General features: G+C 32.6%; 2 protein-coding genes across 2 annotated transcripts; one reads left to right on the plus strand and one right to left on the minus strand.

Annotated features, from left to right (window-relative positions):
- Positions 7728-8446, plus strand: LOC109127044 (defensin-like protein 82). The gene is made up of 3 exons (XM_019231195.1): positions 7728-7765; positions 7949-8040; positions 8219-8446. Exons 2-3 carry the CDS (start codon positions 7960-7962, stop codon positions 8408-8410), a joined length of 273 nt encoding a protein of 90 aa, XP_019086740.1. The 5' UTR covers positions 7728-7765; positions 7949-7959; the 3' UTR covers positions 8411-8446.
- Positions 8689-12095, minus strand: LOC104719222 (putative chloride channel-like protein CLC-g). The gene is made up of 7 exons (XM_010437086.2): positions 11874-12095; positions 11584-11784; positions 11313-11490; positions 10979-11241; positions 10530-10799; positions 9317-10445; positions 8689-9003 (listed from the first exon to the last, which is right to left on the minus strand). The coding sequence occupies exons 1-7, from the start codon at positions 12002-12004 to the stop codon at positions 8872-8874; spliced, it is 2304 nt and encodes a 767-aa protein (XP_010435388.1). The 5' UTR covers positions 12005-12095; the 3' UTR covers positions 8689-8871.

The raw sequence follows: 17783 nt of genomic DNA on the forward strand, positions 1-17783 counted from the left end.
TTTCTATAATATTTGTAATTTCATAATCTTATTTTGCAAAGATTGTCTCAATTCATAATTTTAAAAAATTAAACAATTAAAAATATACCTACAAATTAATAATTATTAATTTACACTATAAAATAATTATTATTAATTTATAAAATATTTTGGTCCGAACATTATTAGTTTATAGAAGTTTTACTGTATTGAGGTCATTGGTTCAAATTTATTCTTGGGATGAAACCATATAATATGTTTTGATTACGGGTCTGAAAAGATATATATATATGGACCTCGATCCATAACTTCTTAGTTAAAATTATGGACATTATTTTTTTAGGACATACTCTCAAATGAAAATCAAATATAAATTGCTAATAATAATATTAACATTCCAAGAATAGTTACAAATTTTTGTGCCATAAAAACATAATCGGCCTACTTGTTTCAAACATGTAGCTATAGCCTATATTTATAGAAACTATAACAGTACAAGCCAATCATCTTAAGAATTAAAAAAAACCCGTGTGTTTTGTAGATATTCACCTACTAGTATTACCATATTCATTATCATACATGTGGTAACATTTTTCCTTACTCATGTCATAACCACAAACATTTTAAAATACATCTTACTGACATGACAAAAAGGAAATGAAACGTGAGGGTGGGGGGGACCGATGAGCAAAAAGGATTCACGTGAAGTATTTCTTTATTTGGGAAACTAAAAACCACACGAGTAATATTGAGGAAAATTCATTCTACTGTTAGGTAAGAAACATTCCATAAATTTTCTCCACACGAGTAATACTCACGTCGACCTTTTTATTGAATGTTTGAGGCTTTAACCAAGTTTCCGAAACATAAAATGTTGGTTGGGAATTAAACTCTCTTCCATTTGTTAAATTTTGGTTGTTTCTTCAAAATATGGAAGTATACCGGAGCATAAAAGCAGCTCGGATTTTATTTTCAGCTTTGTTTTGGTTGGAATATTTTGATTCAATAGTGTTGTTTAGAATATGAGTTATAGTCTAGAGAACGATAAAGTAAATCTAACTTCACATTTCGATGTATATATATATATATATATATATCAATACAATAAAACTAGAATGTGTTGCTCTCCTTTTCTAACACATCAGCCTCAACTTTGAAAGTGGTGTTGACACATCAATTAAAACAGTTAACCAATCAAAATATAAGGATTAATACAACTCATCATGTACTACCAATAGAAATTCAATTATGTTTTGCATGACAAAAAAAAAAAAAATTCAATTATGTTCCACGTTATACTACGTCTCTCACGTATTTTTCTTCAACTTTGAAGTTGGTATTGACACATCAATTAAAACAGTTAACCTATCAAAATATATCGATTAATACAATTCATCATGTACTGCCAATAGAAATTCAATTATGTTCCATGTCATACTGTGTCTCTCGCATATTTTTGTTTACAAGTCTACTATTTTAATTAAAACATATAAGACATACATGTCCAGCCCAGCCCACAAAGAAGCAATATTAATGTATATTTTTTCAAGTCCGTATATCTTCTCAAATAATTAAAAGAAAAAGACATAATAAATCTAAAGAAAAAAATTCACCCCTTCTAGCAACTGCCTATTTTTTGTTTTTTATTCGAATTCGAGTTAAGCAAAAGCTGAGATTGTAGATCATGTGAAAAAGAAAATGTGTTGTCATCTCCAAATCTAAGACTTTCTATGAGTTTTTTATTTATTTATCCTTGTGTTCGTGGTTTTGGGTAGAAGAGAAGTTTTGAGTTTTTCCGATTGAATCTCGTTATGAATTCGATATTCGCCTTGATTCGAGGGTATAAAGGAAATTTGACACTTTCGGTGTATTTCTTTGTTAGGTGATTGAAGATTACGAATGAAGTCAGCAGCTTTATAATGTAAACAAGTTCTGGCTTGTGAACATTGTCCAAAATGGTATGGAACTAAAGGATTTACCTTAATGTGTTTGCTTTAGATCTGTTACTTAGTTATTTTATGAACTAAACTGTAGTTTGATATCGAATTGAATATCCGAACTCATATTCATAGCATAGTTGCTTTTGTTTTGCTTTATCTGGTATTAAGTTTTTGGAAGGTTTGTTTTTGAGATTGTAGAATGCTAAACCAATGTACAAAAATTATGCTTGATAATAATTTTTGAACCACTAAAAAAACACTATATAACAATTATGTGATTAACTTTGTATAAACTACAAAAGTTTATCATAAATTTAAATTATATTAATAATACATCTCCCACAAAAGGTAAAGAAAATAAAATAGAATATACATTAGAGTTAGTTAGGCTATGTATACAATTAAGTATTTAAGTCTACCCGATTTAAATGTAAATATTTATAAGTCATTTTTTAAATTTGAGATTTCTCTATTTTTATTTTATTAATGCATTTTCTATTTTATCATTGTATAAACCATAGTTTTTACAGTTAATCCAATTTTTTTAATTATTATATTTTGATAATTCAATATATCTAAAAAAATTTATAAAAAGTATCACGTGGCGAAGCGCGGGTCTAACCGAGTATAAAATAATATTTGAATGTAGATCTAACTTTGCTATTTAAAAAAATTGTAAAACGATAAAGTAAATCTAACTTCGGTGTTTTAAAGGAGCCAACTCACTTCTTATTCTCAGTGTGTATATAGAGAATGTCATAATGTAGTTATGTTAATCGAGAATATATATGTACTATATATTCTTAACTGGTGTATAAGATGTGAGAAAATTAATAGAAACACAATGAGTCAATGATCATATGTCCATATGTATATAATGAAAGCATGAAGACTTTGGTTGCTACAAAGCTGGTCTGTAGGACTCTGGAAAAGAGGTTCACACAGATATCGAGACTCTTTGATTAGAGAACAAGTTATTATCATATCTATTAAGAAGATTTGGACTTATCCTTGTTTAGGAAAGAAGGTCATAGGTGATATCCTATATATTGTGTTATTGGGCAAACATGTTGTTTGGCCGTTGAAGAAGAATTTTAGAGAACTAAGCGAATAAGCTTTTAGGGTTCTTAGATATTTTGGTTAGATTAAGAATTGGTCAGTGACAAGTCGTGCTGACTGTGTGTCAATCTGATTAAACATATCTTGTAAGATTGTTTAAGTGATTCTTAATAAGAACAGAAGGTTTTTTCAATATTGGCTGCATCTTCGATTTTACAATTGGTATCAGAGCAGTCAACCAACGAGAGCTCTATACTCGCTACAGGTTGAGATTTTGGGATAATGATGCAGTCGGGTAATGAGTTGATGATGCTTCAAAGGGCTGTGATCTTGGATGAACAAAGTTATGGTCGTTGGAAGGTCCGCATGGTTCAGTTGATCCGTAATCTAGGTGAGGATGCTTGGACGGCTGTTGAAGAAGGTTGGGAGCCTCCATATGAGAAAACCGAAGCTGGTGACAAGATCACTAAACCTAAGGCACGCTGGACAGTGGAAGAAAAGAACTTGTCTAAATACAATGCTAGGGCTCTTAATGCTATCTTTGGAGCTATTGATGATGATGAGTTTAAGCTTGTTCAAGGTTGTGAATCAGCTAAAGATGCTTGGGACATTCTGCAGAAGACTCATGAAGGAAACTTAAGTGTCAAAAGAACAAGATTAGTCCAACTTGCATCTCAATTTGAAATCTTAAGGATGGATCCAGAAGAGTCAATTTCACAGTTCAGTGCAAAATTGAGTGTTATTGCTAATGAAGCAAAGAATCTTGGTAAGATCTATAAAAATACCAAGCTGGTTAAGAAATTAATTAGATGTTTACCTTCTAAGTATGCAGCCCATAAAGCAGTTATGAGGGTATCTGGCGACACAGACACCTTGAAGTTTGAGGATCTTGTTGGTATGCTAAAATCAGAGGAGATAGAAGTTGATGAAGAACTGAGAATTCATGGTAAAGGAATTGCATTCAAGGCAGATGACAGGAGTGATCAGTTGCAAGAGATAAAAGATAGCATGTCCTTGATGGCAAGAAACTTTGGAAAAGCTCTCAAGCGTGTTGAAAAAGGACAGGGACGAGATTTATCTCGCTGGAATCGAAGTGATATAGAGAGGTCTTGTTCTAGGCCAAATAAATCTGAGAAAGAAAAAGCTGATCGGAGAAAAGAGATTTAGTGTCTTGAATGTGGTGGTTTTGGTCATTACAAATCTGAGTGTCCAATGGTTAAGCGCAAGGAGATGAAATGCTTTGAATCTAAAGGAATTGGACATTTAAAATCTGAATGTCCAAACATGGTGAAAGGAAATAATAAGGCATATGTTAGCTTTAGTGATTCAGAATCAGAGAGTGATGGGGATGAAAAAGAAGGAGGAATACTGAATCTTTTTGCATACAGTGCTAAGAGTGATGATATGGCTGATGAAAGCTCAAATGATGATGGTGAAGAGTCGATTTCAAAAGAGAGCTATTGTGTTTTGTACGACAACTGGGTCCAATTGTGCAACGAAAAATTGGTTCTTATAAAGGAAAAACTGTGTTTGGAAGCCAAAGTCAATATGCTTGAAGAAAATAATTCTGAAGGATTGATTGGTGAGGAACTTCCTTCTTTTGAGAAAGAAGTATTAGAAAAGAAACTGAAGGAACTTCAAGAAAAGTATGGTTTGGAAAAAGAAAAAGCAACAAGTCTAGAAAGAGAGCTGAATGAGAATCACAAGAAGATTAGGATGTTGAATAATGGTGGCAAGAAGCTTGATGAGATACTATCTATGGGAATTGTAGGATCTCAACATCAAGGTCTGGGTTATCACAAAGAGGAGACTGTTGAGCTGTTGTCTCGTGATAAATCAGTAAGCTTTGTTAGAAGCAATGTAAATCATGAAGTTGAGTCAAGTATTCTGGGAAAAGTGGTTCAACAGGAAGCCCATGTAGCACTAACCAGGAACACACAAGTTCAATCTATATCGGCTTCTGAACAAAAAGGTTGGACTAAATCCCAGCGAGGACGTAGGATTTATGAATGTTTTCATTGTGGTAAACCTGGTCATGTCAGATTTTTATGTTACAAGTTTAAGAACAATATCAAGGAGCTTTGGATGGCTAGGAAGTGCTTTATCGATCCATCTCACTTTTGCAAAGTCTGGGTTGCTAAAAAGGATCTTTACAGTAAGGTTTCTGAACATAATGAAAGACAATATAATCAAGTAATCCAGGAAACTGAGGAAATCAACCTATGTTGCAATCTCTCGAAGATAGTCACTGAAGATGATGTTGGGGTTGAATCTCAGGTTCTACAGAAGCATGTTGCAGAACCACCTGTACAAGAAAAAGTCACAACTGAATCAACTAGATCAAATAGTAATGATTGGAATGATGAATCATCAGGAGTCTTAGCTATATCTAAACAGTTGCAAGGTCATAAGAATCAGTCTGCTGCAGTTGCATTTGTTGAGCAAACCGTTCGTCATGTTCAGCTGAATTCTCAAGGAGTGCTGCAACATTGTTTTGTTTCACAGGTTGAACCTAAGAACATTATAAAAGCTCTTGAGGATTATTTTTGGTACAATGCATGATAGGAAGCTTGTTGTGTCCCCCTGCATATATGTCTCCATCTTTGTTTTTATATGAATGTGCACTCACGCTGGGGGAGTATGATGAGATGATGATATTGGTGATGATGGTGATGTTGTAGCTGAATATGTGGTTGAGGCTTATGTTTTCGGAAGATTCTAGTACTATTCACATATGGAGCTTGAGTTGTCACATTCAGATAAAAAGGGGGAGAATGAAAGCATGAAGACTTTGGTTGCTACAAGGCTGGTCTGTAGGACTCTAGAAAAGAGGTTCACACGTAGAACCCGTAACGGATATTGAGACTCTTTGATTAGAGAACAAGTTATTATCATATCTATTAAGAAGATTTGGACTTATCCTTGTTTAGGAAAGTAGGTCATATGTGGTATCCTATATATTGTGTTATTGGGCAAACATGTTGTTTGACCGTTGAAGAAGAATTTTAGAGAACTAAGCGAATAAGCTTTTAGAGTTCTTAAGGATTTTGGTTAGATTAAAAATTGGTCAGTGACAAGTCGTGTTGACTGTGTGTAAATCTGATTAAACATATTTTCTAAGATTGTTTAAATGATTCTTAATAAGAAAAGAAAGTTTTTTCAATATTGGGTGTATCTTCGTTTTTACATATAACACATATAAAGTAGTTACGCTTAGAATGTAATTAGAAAACTGTGTCTTGTGTAGTCAAGCGAGTCTGTTACTTGTTCAACTATCTGTACAAGTTGTTGTAGTAGTTCCAGTCTTCCAGAGTGATATAAGAATTGTATTTTCTTCTACAGTCTTAGCAGTTGGAAGTTTGGTTTTTCCATTAATTGTTTGGCATGTAAAGATGGTATGGTCTCTTGGCATGTATTTTCAACCTCACCTCAGATGTGGCCGGAGCTCTATTGGTCGGTGGCGCTAGAGTTTCCGATACGGAAGAAAGAGAAAAAAATTACTATAAAAGAACATCGAAAAGTTTGGGTTTTTTTTTGGGTATTGGACAAGGTTACTACTAAGTTATTCAACCCACATATTACCACAAAAGAGACCAAGACAATATATTCGTAAGATTGACAGAAAAAAAAAAACAATCTTGTGAACTGCTTGTATATATTTAAACATGTGGAGTAAACATTTAACATCTTTAAATGATTACATAATGCTCGTAAATTAACAACTGCTACGTTGAGAGTTTAAATCCAACAAAAACCTTAAGATGAGGTATTTTAAGATCAAAGATATTTAAGTGGTAAAATTTTTACTCCAACAAAAACCTTAAGTATTAACCAGCCAAGATCGATGATGATCTTTTTGGGATCTTTTTCCATCAACTATTAATTGAGATACATGAACATTCATCTAGGGAAAAAACTAAGGAGATCAAAATTTACTTTCTAGACTATTAAAACTTATAAAATAATGGGAGATTTTCAAAAATACAATTTTTATGTCAATTTCAAAAATACCCTTTTATGGTGTTCATTTTCAAAAATACCTCTTTTTAATATATAAAATAACTAAATTCTAAACTCTAAATACCAAATACTAAACCATACCTCCTAAAAACTATACCCTAAATACAAAATAGAGAACCCAAACCTAAAATTTTTTTAAAAAATTAATTTAACATATTGTAATTGTGTAAAAGAGGGTAAAAATGAAAATGTTCAAAAAGGTATTTTTGAAAAAGGTATCTCAAAAAGGGTATTTCTAAAAATTCTCAAATCTAAACTCAATTATTTTAGAACTTTATTTGTAAAATATATTTTGTTTCTTTTTTTTGGGTAACACATATGATAGATATTCTAGCCACTCAATAAAAAACAATGTACGATTGGAAACTATTAAGGAAGCCTATAACATGAATTTTTTAATTTTTAAAAAAATTAAAATAATTTTTTGTTTTTGTTTTGAAAATTGTATCATTACAATTAAATGAATATGCATAATTAATGAATGTTATTAATATATCTCATATATGCCTAAAAGTTTGAATAAAAATATTATAACTTTACATTTCTTGAGATTCACATATGGAATTTACATAAGTGAATGAAAGCTTTTGACCAAATTTCTAGTCTAGATTTAAGTATAGTATAAAATTTATTATTTTCATTATATGGAATGTCAATAAAGTTATATATGTAATGTTATATCATATATATATATATATATGTATATAATACACACAAGACCAACACAATCAACTTTTGTAAGAATAAAAATACCATAGAGAAGAAAGGTAAATCAAATTACAAATATGCAAATACCATAACTTAAAAGTTTTATGTTGAAGAAGGCAACATAAAATTTTATACTATAATTTTCTTATGCGAAAAATAATATTGAATCTAACTTTCTTAAATGTTTTTTTTTTGTGAAATTAAAAGGTAATTTCTAAAGAGATTTTTTTCCTTATTTTCAGAAACATAATTAATGGCTACGAAGAAATTTTCAGCTACTATATTACCTTTGTTTATGATATATACTCTCGTGCTATTGCCCATAACATCAGGTATCCCAATTATTTATTACCTATTGATTTTAGTTTTTTTTTAAAAATTAGTTTTGAGATGTCCTTGGTAATTTAGTTAAAGTCAGTGAACACAAATTGTATTAGTATTGGTCATTTAATTTTCAAATACTATTTTATATATGTACTTATTCTTGCATTTTTTTTTTTTTTTAATCATACATAACAGGAAAACGGAAATGTCAGGATTGGAGATATGGATGTAGCAGCAGAGTTGCATGTAATGCAAAGTGCTTATCTCTCGGTTACAAAGGAGGAGACTGTGTAACATTTGCTTTTCCTGTTTGTTGCTGCAAAATCAATTTGGAATTTCAAGATGATTCTCCTACTTCTAGTCCGATCATGACAGATTAATATTCAATTACTATGTATTTTAAATTATATTAAAAAAACATATATTAAAATATCTTTTATTCATACTATTACCATTATCACATAATTATATTTTTTGCGGACATTTTTGGAATCACGGAAGTTTCAGCTTTCGACTCAATAATCATGATCCTAGTGTTTGACCATATGGGCCCAACTTGATGCAATTGCATGTGTGTTTGTAACACGTAGAATGACAAAAGGGATTCCGAACTTGTATTCTGATGGTTAGAGACAGCTTTTTTTCAATCAATAAAACATTTATAAATTCTCTCTTCATCGATCTTTGTATTAACACTAAACGAAATGTTCATTCATATACAAAGTCGAATGATTACCACAGAGCATTTGCAAAAATTAGATTTCCAAATGGCTGCGTTTAATAATTATACAGAGTTTGATCAGAGCTGTCATACCTGAAAGTGGACAGGCAGCTGTTTACTTCATGAGAGGAAAGGAAGCCGAAGCCGAATCCGAAGCCTTTTCCACCTGCTCCGAGACTGGGACGGATGCAGGCCTAGTATATGTTCCGGCATGAAGTCATGCCGGGTCAATATACCTACCACTGGAGGTCTCTGCAATACAAATTAACTACTTTCTTTAGTTACAAATTAACGAATTTGATACAAACTGAATATTCGACAACTGATGAACCAAAAAAACACAAGAACTATGGGATATATAGAGAATGAAGTGATGGTTTGAGAGCTGTTATTGATTCTTCAAACAAACCAATGCTTAAAATCCAAAAGACTCTAATCTGTTCTATCTCCTATCTATTTATACTCTGCCTTAATATGTATCGTGTCTTACGAACTAGTGCCCATCAGAAACTGATAAGGTGATGATAACGGTCAGGGAGGGAAAAGGAGAACCAAAATCACTTACATTGGAGGTTTTTGGTATGACCAGTAAGTGCCTTATCCCAACTTCACGGAAGAGGACAAGGGCCTTCGCAAGTGACATTGTCTCGACAACAGTGTAAGGCGAGGCATTAGAGAACGGATGTAAATCCAAATACATATTCAATTCTTCCTCGCTTAGTTCCACATCTTCTATTTTATCACCCCTCCCAGAACCCTTCTTAGCAAATTCACCAGCCTTGAACTGGGCAAGGGTATTGGAGTCACAAGCCATCGGACTAGACAAGAATACCCGTTTCTTTAGCAGAGTCAGAATATGAGCCCGGAGGATTAAACCGTATAGAACAGGAGCTGCAGCGAGTGGTGGCCCATCAATCACAGGGAAGCCATTGTGATTGGTGGTTTTGAGAACATGTAGAATAGTTTCGACTTTCTCGATGCCATTGAAGACTTGAAGTGGGCCTGTGACTACATCACCAACTAGAAGCTGCCTCATGTAAGGCTCTGCATGGCTATAGAGGTAGGGAAACCCTTTTAACTTCATGATGAGGTTATAGATGTTAGCATTGAAACCATCGGCAACTGTTTTTGAAATCAGAAGGACCACCATCATCATAGGTAGTAATAACAGATTGTTGGTCAGCTCTAGGAGAATAACACACGTGGAAACTGTCATCCTCATTGTTCCACCAAGAAAGGAGGCAGCACCCAGCACAGCAAACAGACCATGATTAAGATTTGAGTTTGAACCAAGCAGCATCCCTACAAACCGTCCATACGATGCTCCTGTTACGATAACGGGTACAAAGAGCCCTGCTGGAGCAACAATGCCATAGCTAAAGATACTGAGGAAGAAGCAGGTGACAAAAAATAGGAGAACTGAGAAATAATGAAACTCGAAGTCAGTGTTTTTGCTGAAAAGGTTTTTGATAGCATCATCATTTGTGTTGAAAATGAGGCTAGCTAGATCATTGTAGTGACCAGGGGGGCATTGGTATTTCTTGAAGTTGCCAGACCGGCCAATTGTAGGGCACTCTTCTAAGGCATCAGCAGGGCAAGGTTGGCATGATGCAAGAAATGGTAATCCAAAAAGTAGACAGGATGTGAAAATTGATATCGCACAAGCTAGGAGGATTTTCCAAGCAACCCCTTTCCTGGACAGAAAATGATGTTTGGCGATCAAGATTTTTATTTACTCTGTTGTCTGTGTTATAAATCTATCCAAAAAGATAGCTTACTCATATATGTAGTTGTAAGCCCGCAACACCTTATCCAGTAGAAAGTTGTAAAGGCTTCCTAGGATACCACCGACAACTCCAAGGAGAAGAACAGGAAGTACATCCCCCAAGTGATAAGACGCATTTTCTGAATAGACATCAAACATTATAAGGCCTCCTTTACCAAATAACCCGCATTTTCCACTTAAACACACATCGATTAGAGCCCTGAGGACAATTGCCACAACAGCCGTTGAAAAGAATATTCTCCATAAAAGTGCACTCCTCCACCTACAACGACATCCTAGCTTAATTAATCATTCACAAAATAACGGTGTGAAGGACAGATATAGTGACTAGAAAAACCAACGAGCCAATCAGTTCAACAACAATAATGGTAATTAATGAACTTAAGATAAAAAAAAAAACCCATTGAGCTCAAGAGAATAACTTGACACAACTTAACATACCAAGATGACATCTCCTCAAGGGCGAACAATACACCACCAACTGGAGCACGAAACGAGGCAGCAATACCAGCAGCTGACCCACAAGTGACAAGATCTCTTCGGTCTCTATCATTTTTAAAAAATCTGAGCCATCTCCAGTTCAGTCCATATCTTTTGGAGCCGCCCTGACCAAGTATAGATGCAACACAAGCACCAGTGTGCACCATAGGCCCTGCCTTACCAATGAGAAGAGACGCCGACACTGCAGATATGTTCCCAATGATCTGTACCCCAAGAAAAGAGCAATCAAAACACAAATATCTGACCCCATCTTGCGCAATTTACAAATCCTTACCTTAACGACCAAAGTGCGAAGTGAGAATATATCTGGAGCATCAACACCGTTCAAATAGGCCTTAACTTCTGGTATACCGGAACCTGCCGCGGCAGGCGCAACAAAAGCGGTGATGACCGACGCAAAGAGAGTAAGAACCAGGTTTGTAGCAGTGAAAACAACAAATCCCATACCGAACCTGTGAAACAATTTTCAACTCTCTTTCCATATAAAAACCAATCAATCAACATTGCAAGCAAAAACACAAATCGGAAAAGCAGAGTCCATTCACCTTCCGGCTATCATCATGTTAGAAGTAAAGACGAACTTAATACCGGCGAGATTCTCAACGGCGAGATTGTTAGCAAATCCGATGAGACTTACAATGATACCGATACAAAAACACAGCAGCCACTTCATAACCACGTATTGGAAAATCTCAACCTTACTACGACCTCTCCAATCTTGTTTGAAGAAATCATTCTCCGCGATCCTAAAATCGAAAGCGTAACGACCAAAATTAAAAGCTTAAGAAGAAGCAAAATTGAGAAAGAAGAAGCAACGGTGAGAGTGTTTTCGTACTCGTAATCGAGGCTTTCGATGGGACAGACGTCGGAGCCGACGATTGCGACTTGAGAAGTAGAGTTAGTAGCGCGGCGGAGGGAGGAAAGCAACGGAACGGCGACGGAGTCCTCCGTAGTGGAGTTCGACATATCGAAACTTCAACGATTGAACGATTCAACGGGAAAGTGAAGTTCACAGGATAGAGAGAATGATTGGAGGAAGATGATATTGAACTCTCTTTCACTGACAGTTACATGTGCTTCTTTGTTTTTACCCACTTTAACATTTTACAAAGATAAATAAAAAAAGTTGGGTCAAAATTTAAGAGTAAATTAAATATATGGTCCCAAAGAGGAAATACTGCCTAATTTTGGAAAACATATTTGAGAAATTAAATATTTTCATTGCACCTAAAAAGCTAAAAAGAAGGATGAGTAGAAGAAGAAACATGGAACATAAATTAAAATGCACAAAAAGTTCAATAAATATAAGAAAAAAATAAAGAATGCAAACAACAAAAAAATTACTACTTAAAATAAATGGAATAAACTATTAAAATGAACTTAACAACCAAGATTAATGTGTTTTTAAAAATCAATTTTAAAATAAAATAATTATAATTATTTTTCCAAATAATGTTGGGGCATTCTAAAAAATACCCTTTTTTCCATGCTCATTTTTTTAAAATACACTACTACATGTGACCAATTTCAAAACTACCATTTCTTTTGCAAACAATGGCCAAATACTCTTTCTTTCAGCGACATTAAAACAGTTTAGAATGACAAACTATCATTATTATCGAACGGATGATTTAAAAATCTACTTTAAAATCTATTGTTATTCAAAACAGTTTTGTGGATTTGAATTTTAATGATTTTTAGGATTCTAGAGGATTTGAGATTATTTGTTTAGTTAAAAATACATAAATCTAAATCTCATGGTTTTAGGTGGGATTTGAAAGAATTTTACAGAAAATCATATCACATTCCCTAAAATCTATCAAAATTCTAAATTTCATAAATCCCATAAAATTCTCCAAAATCATGGTTTGAATACACCCCCTACGATGCGTACGATGCACTCGTTGCCTTTCTACTTTTACTTTATTTTCACCTTTTATTGGCTCCCATATAATATATACTAGACTATAAATTGATTTTGTAGACATATTTTAATTACTATTTTTTAATACTCAAATTTTGATTAAAATCATTTGATTCAATTTATGAAATTCCAAATTTGGTTTTTCTTTTTGACCATGTTATAAACTATTATTTGACTTTCAAAGTTTTTTCTGTTTAGTTTTACAAATACAATTACAGAAATGTTGTTTTATTCTACCATGAATTTAAAATTTACATTCATTCTTCAAAACATTAACACATTTAAAATTTTAAAATATGATCAGTTTTTTTAAAAAGTTGAATTATATTATTACCAATAATAAAAAGTTATAGTAATTTTTTCTTATTTTCACATTTCATTCATTTAATATAAATTCATTTCTTTTTATTTAGTTTTCTATTAATTATAAGTAACTTAATTATGTACTAAATACAAAATTTAAGTCTATTTTAATGTTAAAAAATAATATTGTTTAGGTGAATGCTTGGAGAAGAGAAAAAAAACTAACTTTATTAATATGTAGTGATTAAAAAAATGTTAATAAAACTTAAGTTTATATTTATCAATACAATCAAACTTCCTTGTTTTTCACCAGAGTATGACAGCTCAACTTTTGTATTGAAGTACACATCAATTAAAACGAATATCCAATCAAATTAAAACAATTAATACACCTAAGCACAATATTTGGTGACTCGCAATATTAGCCAACTGGGTTTCCCGTGGAAGGAATAAAGTATTTTTCCGATTTGCGACAGTGACAAAGTTTTTTTATACCAGATCAGAAAACAATAAACAAAGAGTGATAAGTAAAAAAATCAAAGAGGTAGTTTTTCTTTGAGAAAAGAGTTTCAGTGACAAAGTTTGAGTCAAGCTTAGATCAATAAACTTAGTGTTGATCTACTTGTGCGATTCCAAATATATTGCCAAACACGTCAGCCGTTGTCGTGTCGTCAGGCCGTCATCTTCACCGTCTTCATTATCGAGAAAAACCGTCTGTATATAGGATCGAATAAAAAAGAAAAATAAAAAGTGGCCCATTAAAGAGTTTGGTTGTACTACAATTGGCCCAATTTTGTATTTTTTTAAAGACATAATTAATGGTAATCTAATTTTTTTAATCGGTTGTTAACTTCAAATCATTGATTATTTGTATTTGTAATAATATTATAGAATAACAAACAAATATTTTTCTTTATTTGTCATTGTTAAAATAATAAATCATTTATCAAAAACATTTTGATATATATATATATATATATGAAAAATGTTTCCAACACGTACCCGCTTCTTTAAATTTTCAAAAATATCACTTCTACGATTCCATACGCTTCCGCTTCCGTATACCCGCTTCTGATTCCATGTAGCTTAGGTGTGCAGTCATGACGTTGGTTGTGATCTTGAGGTTGTTAAAGTAGACTTGGGATTAGTTATTGAACCGGATTAATGAGATCGTAAATGGAGTTTTTTTTTAAAGTAAAAACTGGAGTTGTTATTACTAAATTGTTAGTTCGGTTTAGTTTAATATTGAAGTGAGCAAAGCTATTTTCCAAAATTTAGTTTAAAATATAAAATATGAATATGATGTGTCTACAAAATATGTGTTTTAAAAAATGTGTTTACAAAAAAGAATTATATTAAAATGGAGTTGTTTTTATTAAATTGCTATAGTTTAGTTTAATTATTGAACTGATCAGAGCTATCTTCCAAAATGCTCATGGTAACTTATTGAGGAACAAAAAGAATTTGGAGGAATAAGAATTAAAAAAAATGATCAGGAAAAGAAAAAATGATATAACACTAATGAGTAGGGAAATTTGTTCCTTATTAAATTTGAAGATGAACAATTTTCTTCTATGATTCTTAAAAAAATGAACTACTAGGAATAGTGTGGGGTCTACATGTTAAAATTAGGAAAATATTACTTCTAAATGGTAACAAAAATGAAAAAAAAACAAGGAACAACACATTCTATTCTAAAAATTAGTCACCAATTGGACCCTTTAGTTAAAAATATAAATCTGAATTTGATGTTTCTACATAACGTGTGTTCTTTAAAAAAAGTGTTTACAAAAAAAAAACTCTTTTAAAACATAATATGGTACATTGTTATGCTCATATATGTGGTTAGTGTTCTTCGAAAAATATCACGATGAAGCTATCTCAAATCCTAAATATCGAGGTTACATAAAAACATATAGGCTCAGTAACCAAAAGCTTTGTAGTCACTAAGAAATTTTTAACATATCAGAAAGAAATAGAAAAAAATAATTATCGATTGAAAAATATATTATATTTTTACATTTGCAACATTATCTTTCTCATTAGATATAAACATTGACAAATAGAGAACATAACTATAATTACAAAATTTAGCCATATAAATAAAAATTAATTCCGATAAGCAAAAGACACTACAATCTAAGTAATGGTAAAACATCAAATACTAAATTTTATTTAATTACTACAAATTATTTTTATAATAAGATAAACAAATTTAGAAAAATATTTCGCAATGTAGCGCCGATACTATCCTATATTTTATTTATTAAATTAGTTTACCATTTTTCAACTTTCTTTATAGTTGGTAAAGATCCTTATATTCAACACATTATACTTTCTTATCGGATTGAGATAATAAAATCTGTTTTATTATTTTTTTTTTTTTTGGACAAAAACTGTTTTATTTTATTATTTAAGAATTGCACAGATACGACCCTGGAAGAATTTCAATGCAACCCTTAGAAACTATTTTGTTCGATAAAGTGGACCCTTTATTTGTTTTATTCCACTACAGACCCAACCCTAATTCGTTTCATTCTCTCGTTTCTTCCCCGCAATTCTCATCTTCTCGCTCTCCTAACCCTAATTCCTGAGCTTCGAGATCCCCTTTTGATATTTTGGTAAAAACTATTCTCTCACTCACCTCTAATTGTTGCCTTGATTATTGAATTTTGTGGGATTCAACTGTTATACTTGTGTTCTTCTTTTTTCCATCAAAGTTTCATCCTTTGTGATGCAGACCCAATTTGCTGGTTGCTGATTCCTATTCAAAGACTGAAACTTTGAACCCTTTAGGCTTATACTTTGTCAAAGACTTAACTTTAACCCTTTAGGTTTATACTTTGTGATGCAGACCCAATTTGGTGGTTTCTGATTCCTATTCAAAGACTGAAACATTTACCCTCTAGGTTTATACTTTGTGATGCTGGTTCCTTAGTCAAAGACTGGAACTTTGAACCCTTTAGTAAAATGTTTCTTAGTGTTTAAAACATGTAGCCTTCTTTGCTCTACTTGAAAGGGGAGATTTTGATGAGTTTTTAGGTGAAGAAAGAGTGAAATATGCAGGTCAAATAGTAAATTAATTTGGATTAGTTCAGATTGTGCTAATCTGGTGTCATATTTGGCTTTTGCTGTGATTTGCTATTCTACTGTGTGCTCTTTACACGTTATCAAGTCTCAGTTGGTTCAAATTGATTTTGAGTTCTTAAGCATAGATGCATATCTTGTTTATATTTTAAGATTTGCACGCTTGACATTTACTGATTTACTACAATGAACATTTTGTCCTAGACTGATTTTTCTACCGCTCACACAGTTCAGTATAGCCAGTAGGACGTATGACGATACAGATTACTTGTGTATCTGATGTAACCTTTCTCTTCCGTTTTGAGTTCCTCAGGCTTCTTTTGTGGGTATGGGCAAAGGTAAGCTTATATTGATTTGTCAGTCTGGTGGCAAATTTGTGACTGATGATGATGGGACAATGACATATACCGGGGGAGAGGCAGAAGCGATAGATATTAATCATGAAACTACGTTTGATGATTTTAAGCTAAAACTGGCAAAGCTCTTGAATTTAGAATATAATTCTTTGTCCCTCAAGTATTTTCTCCCGGGAAACAGAAGAACTCTTATCACCATGAAACAAGAGAAGGACATGAAAAGAATGTATGATTTCCATCTGAGCTCAGTCACAGCAGAAGTTTTTATCACAGGACAAGAAGGTTTCCAGTCTGAAGCAGTTGTGTCACCTGTTACCAGGTATGCCCTCTTATGTAATCATGTTTCACGCAACTCTATATCTATTTTGCAGCTTTCTCTTTCAGTTTAATCTAACCTGACAGAGAGTGTAGTAGGCACCTAATGATGCATCAATTTTGTAGCATTTTAGGGATAACGTTTGCTATGTGATAATGTATTATCCCTCTAGTTTGAGAGCCGAGTAAATTTTAATGATTGCCATTTTGCTCAGGTCTCTGAAATGCTTGAGAGTTTTTTTTGACAGCATAACAAACTGTTTTTTTTTTTTTTAACATTCGTAAACTACAAAACTAAGAAGAGAAGATCTTCAGTGTTATTGTATGTTGATATCTACGAAACACCAAAATTTCTCATTAAAAACATTCTCCGATAGATAATTTAGGTTTTTGTCAAATCACTTCTGATCCAAAATGGAGTAGAATTAGACATTACTTTACATAAGATCTTAAATGTATGTACCATTATTTCGTTCTGCTGGTCTTTTGATCGTGGTTTCATTATCTATTTCTGTTTCTAATTGCAGGTCTTATAATATAGCAGTCGAAACAGAGACGACACCGGTGGAATATGGGAATGTAGCAAATGTACCTATCCAAATTGTCACAGGAGTACCTGAAGAAAACAACCTCGCTGATGTTAATTTTAGATCCAGAAAGGTCTGCCCCAGATTTACCTCTGAATCTAGTGGTCTTGTGGAGATTCCTGTAACATTATCCACCAATCCAGTGGTACCAGCTAAATCAACCTCAAAAAAAT

Source organism: Camelina sativa, chromosome 10, assembly GCF_000633955.1.
Source record: "Camelina sativa cultivar DH55 chromosome 10, Cs, whole genome shotgun sequence".
Classification (NCBI taxonomy): domain Eukaryota; kingdom Viridiplantae; phylum Streptophyta; class Magnoliopsida; order Brassicales; family Brassicaceae; genus Camelina; species Camelina sativa.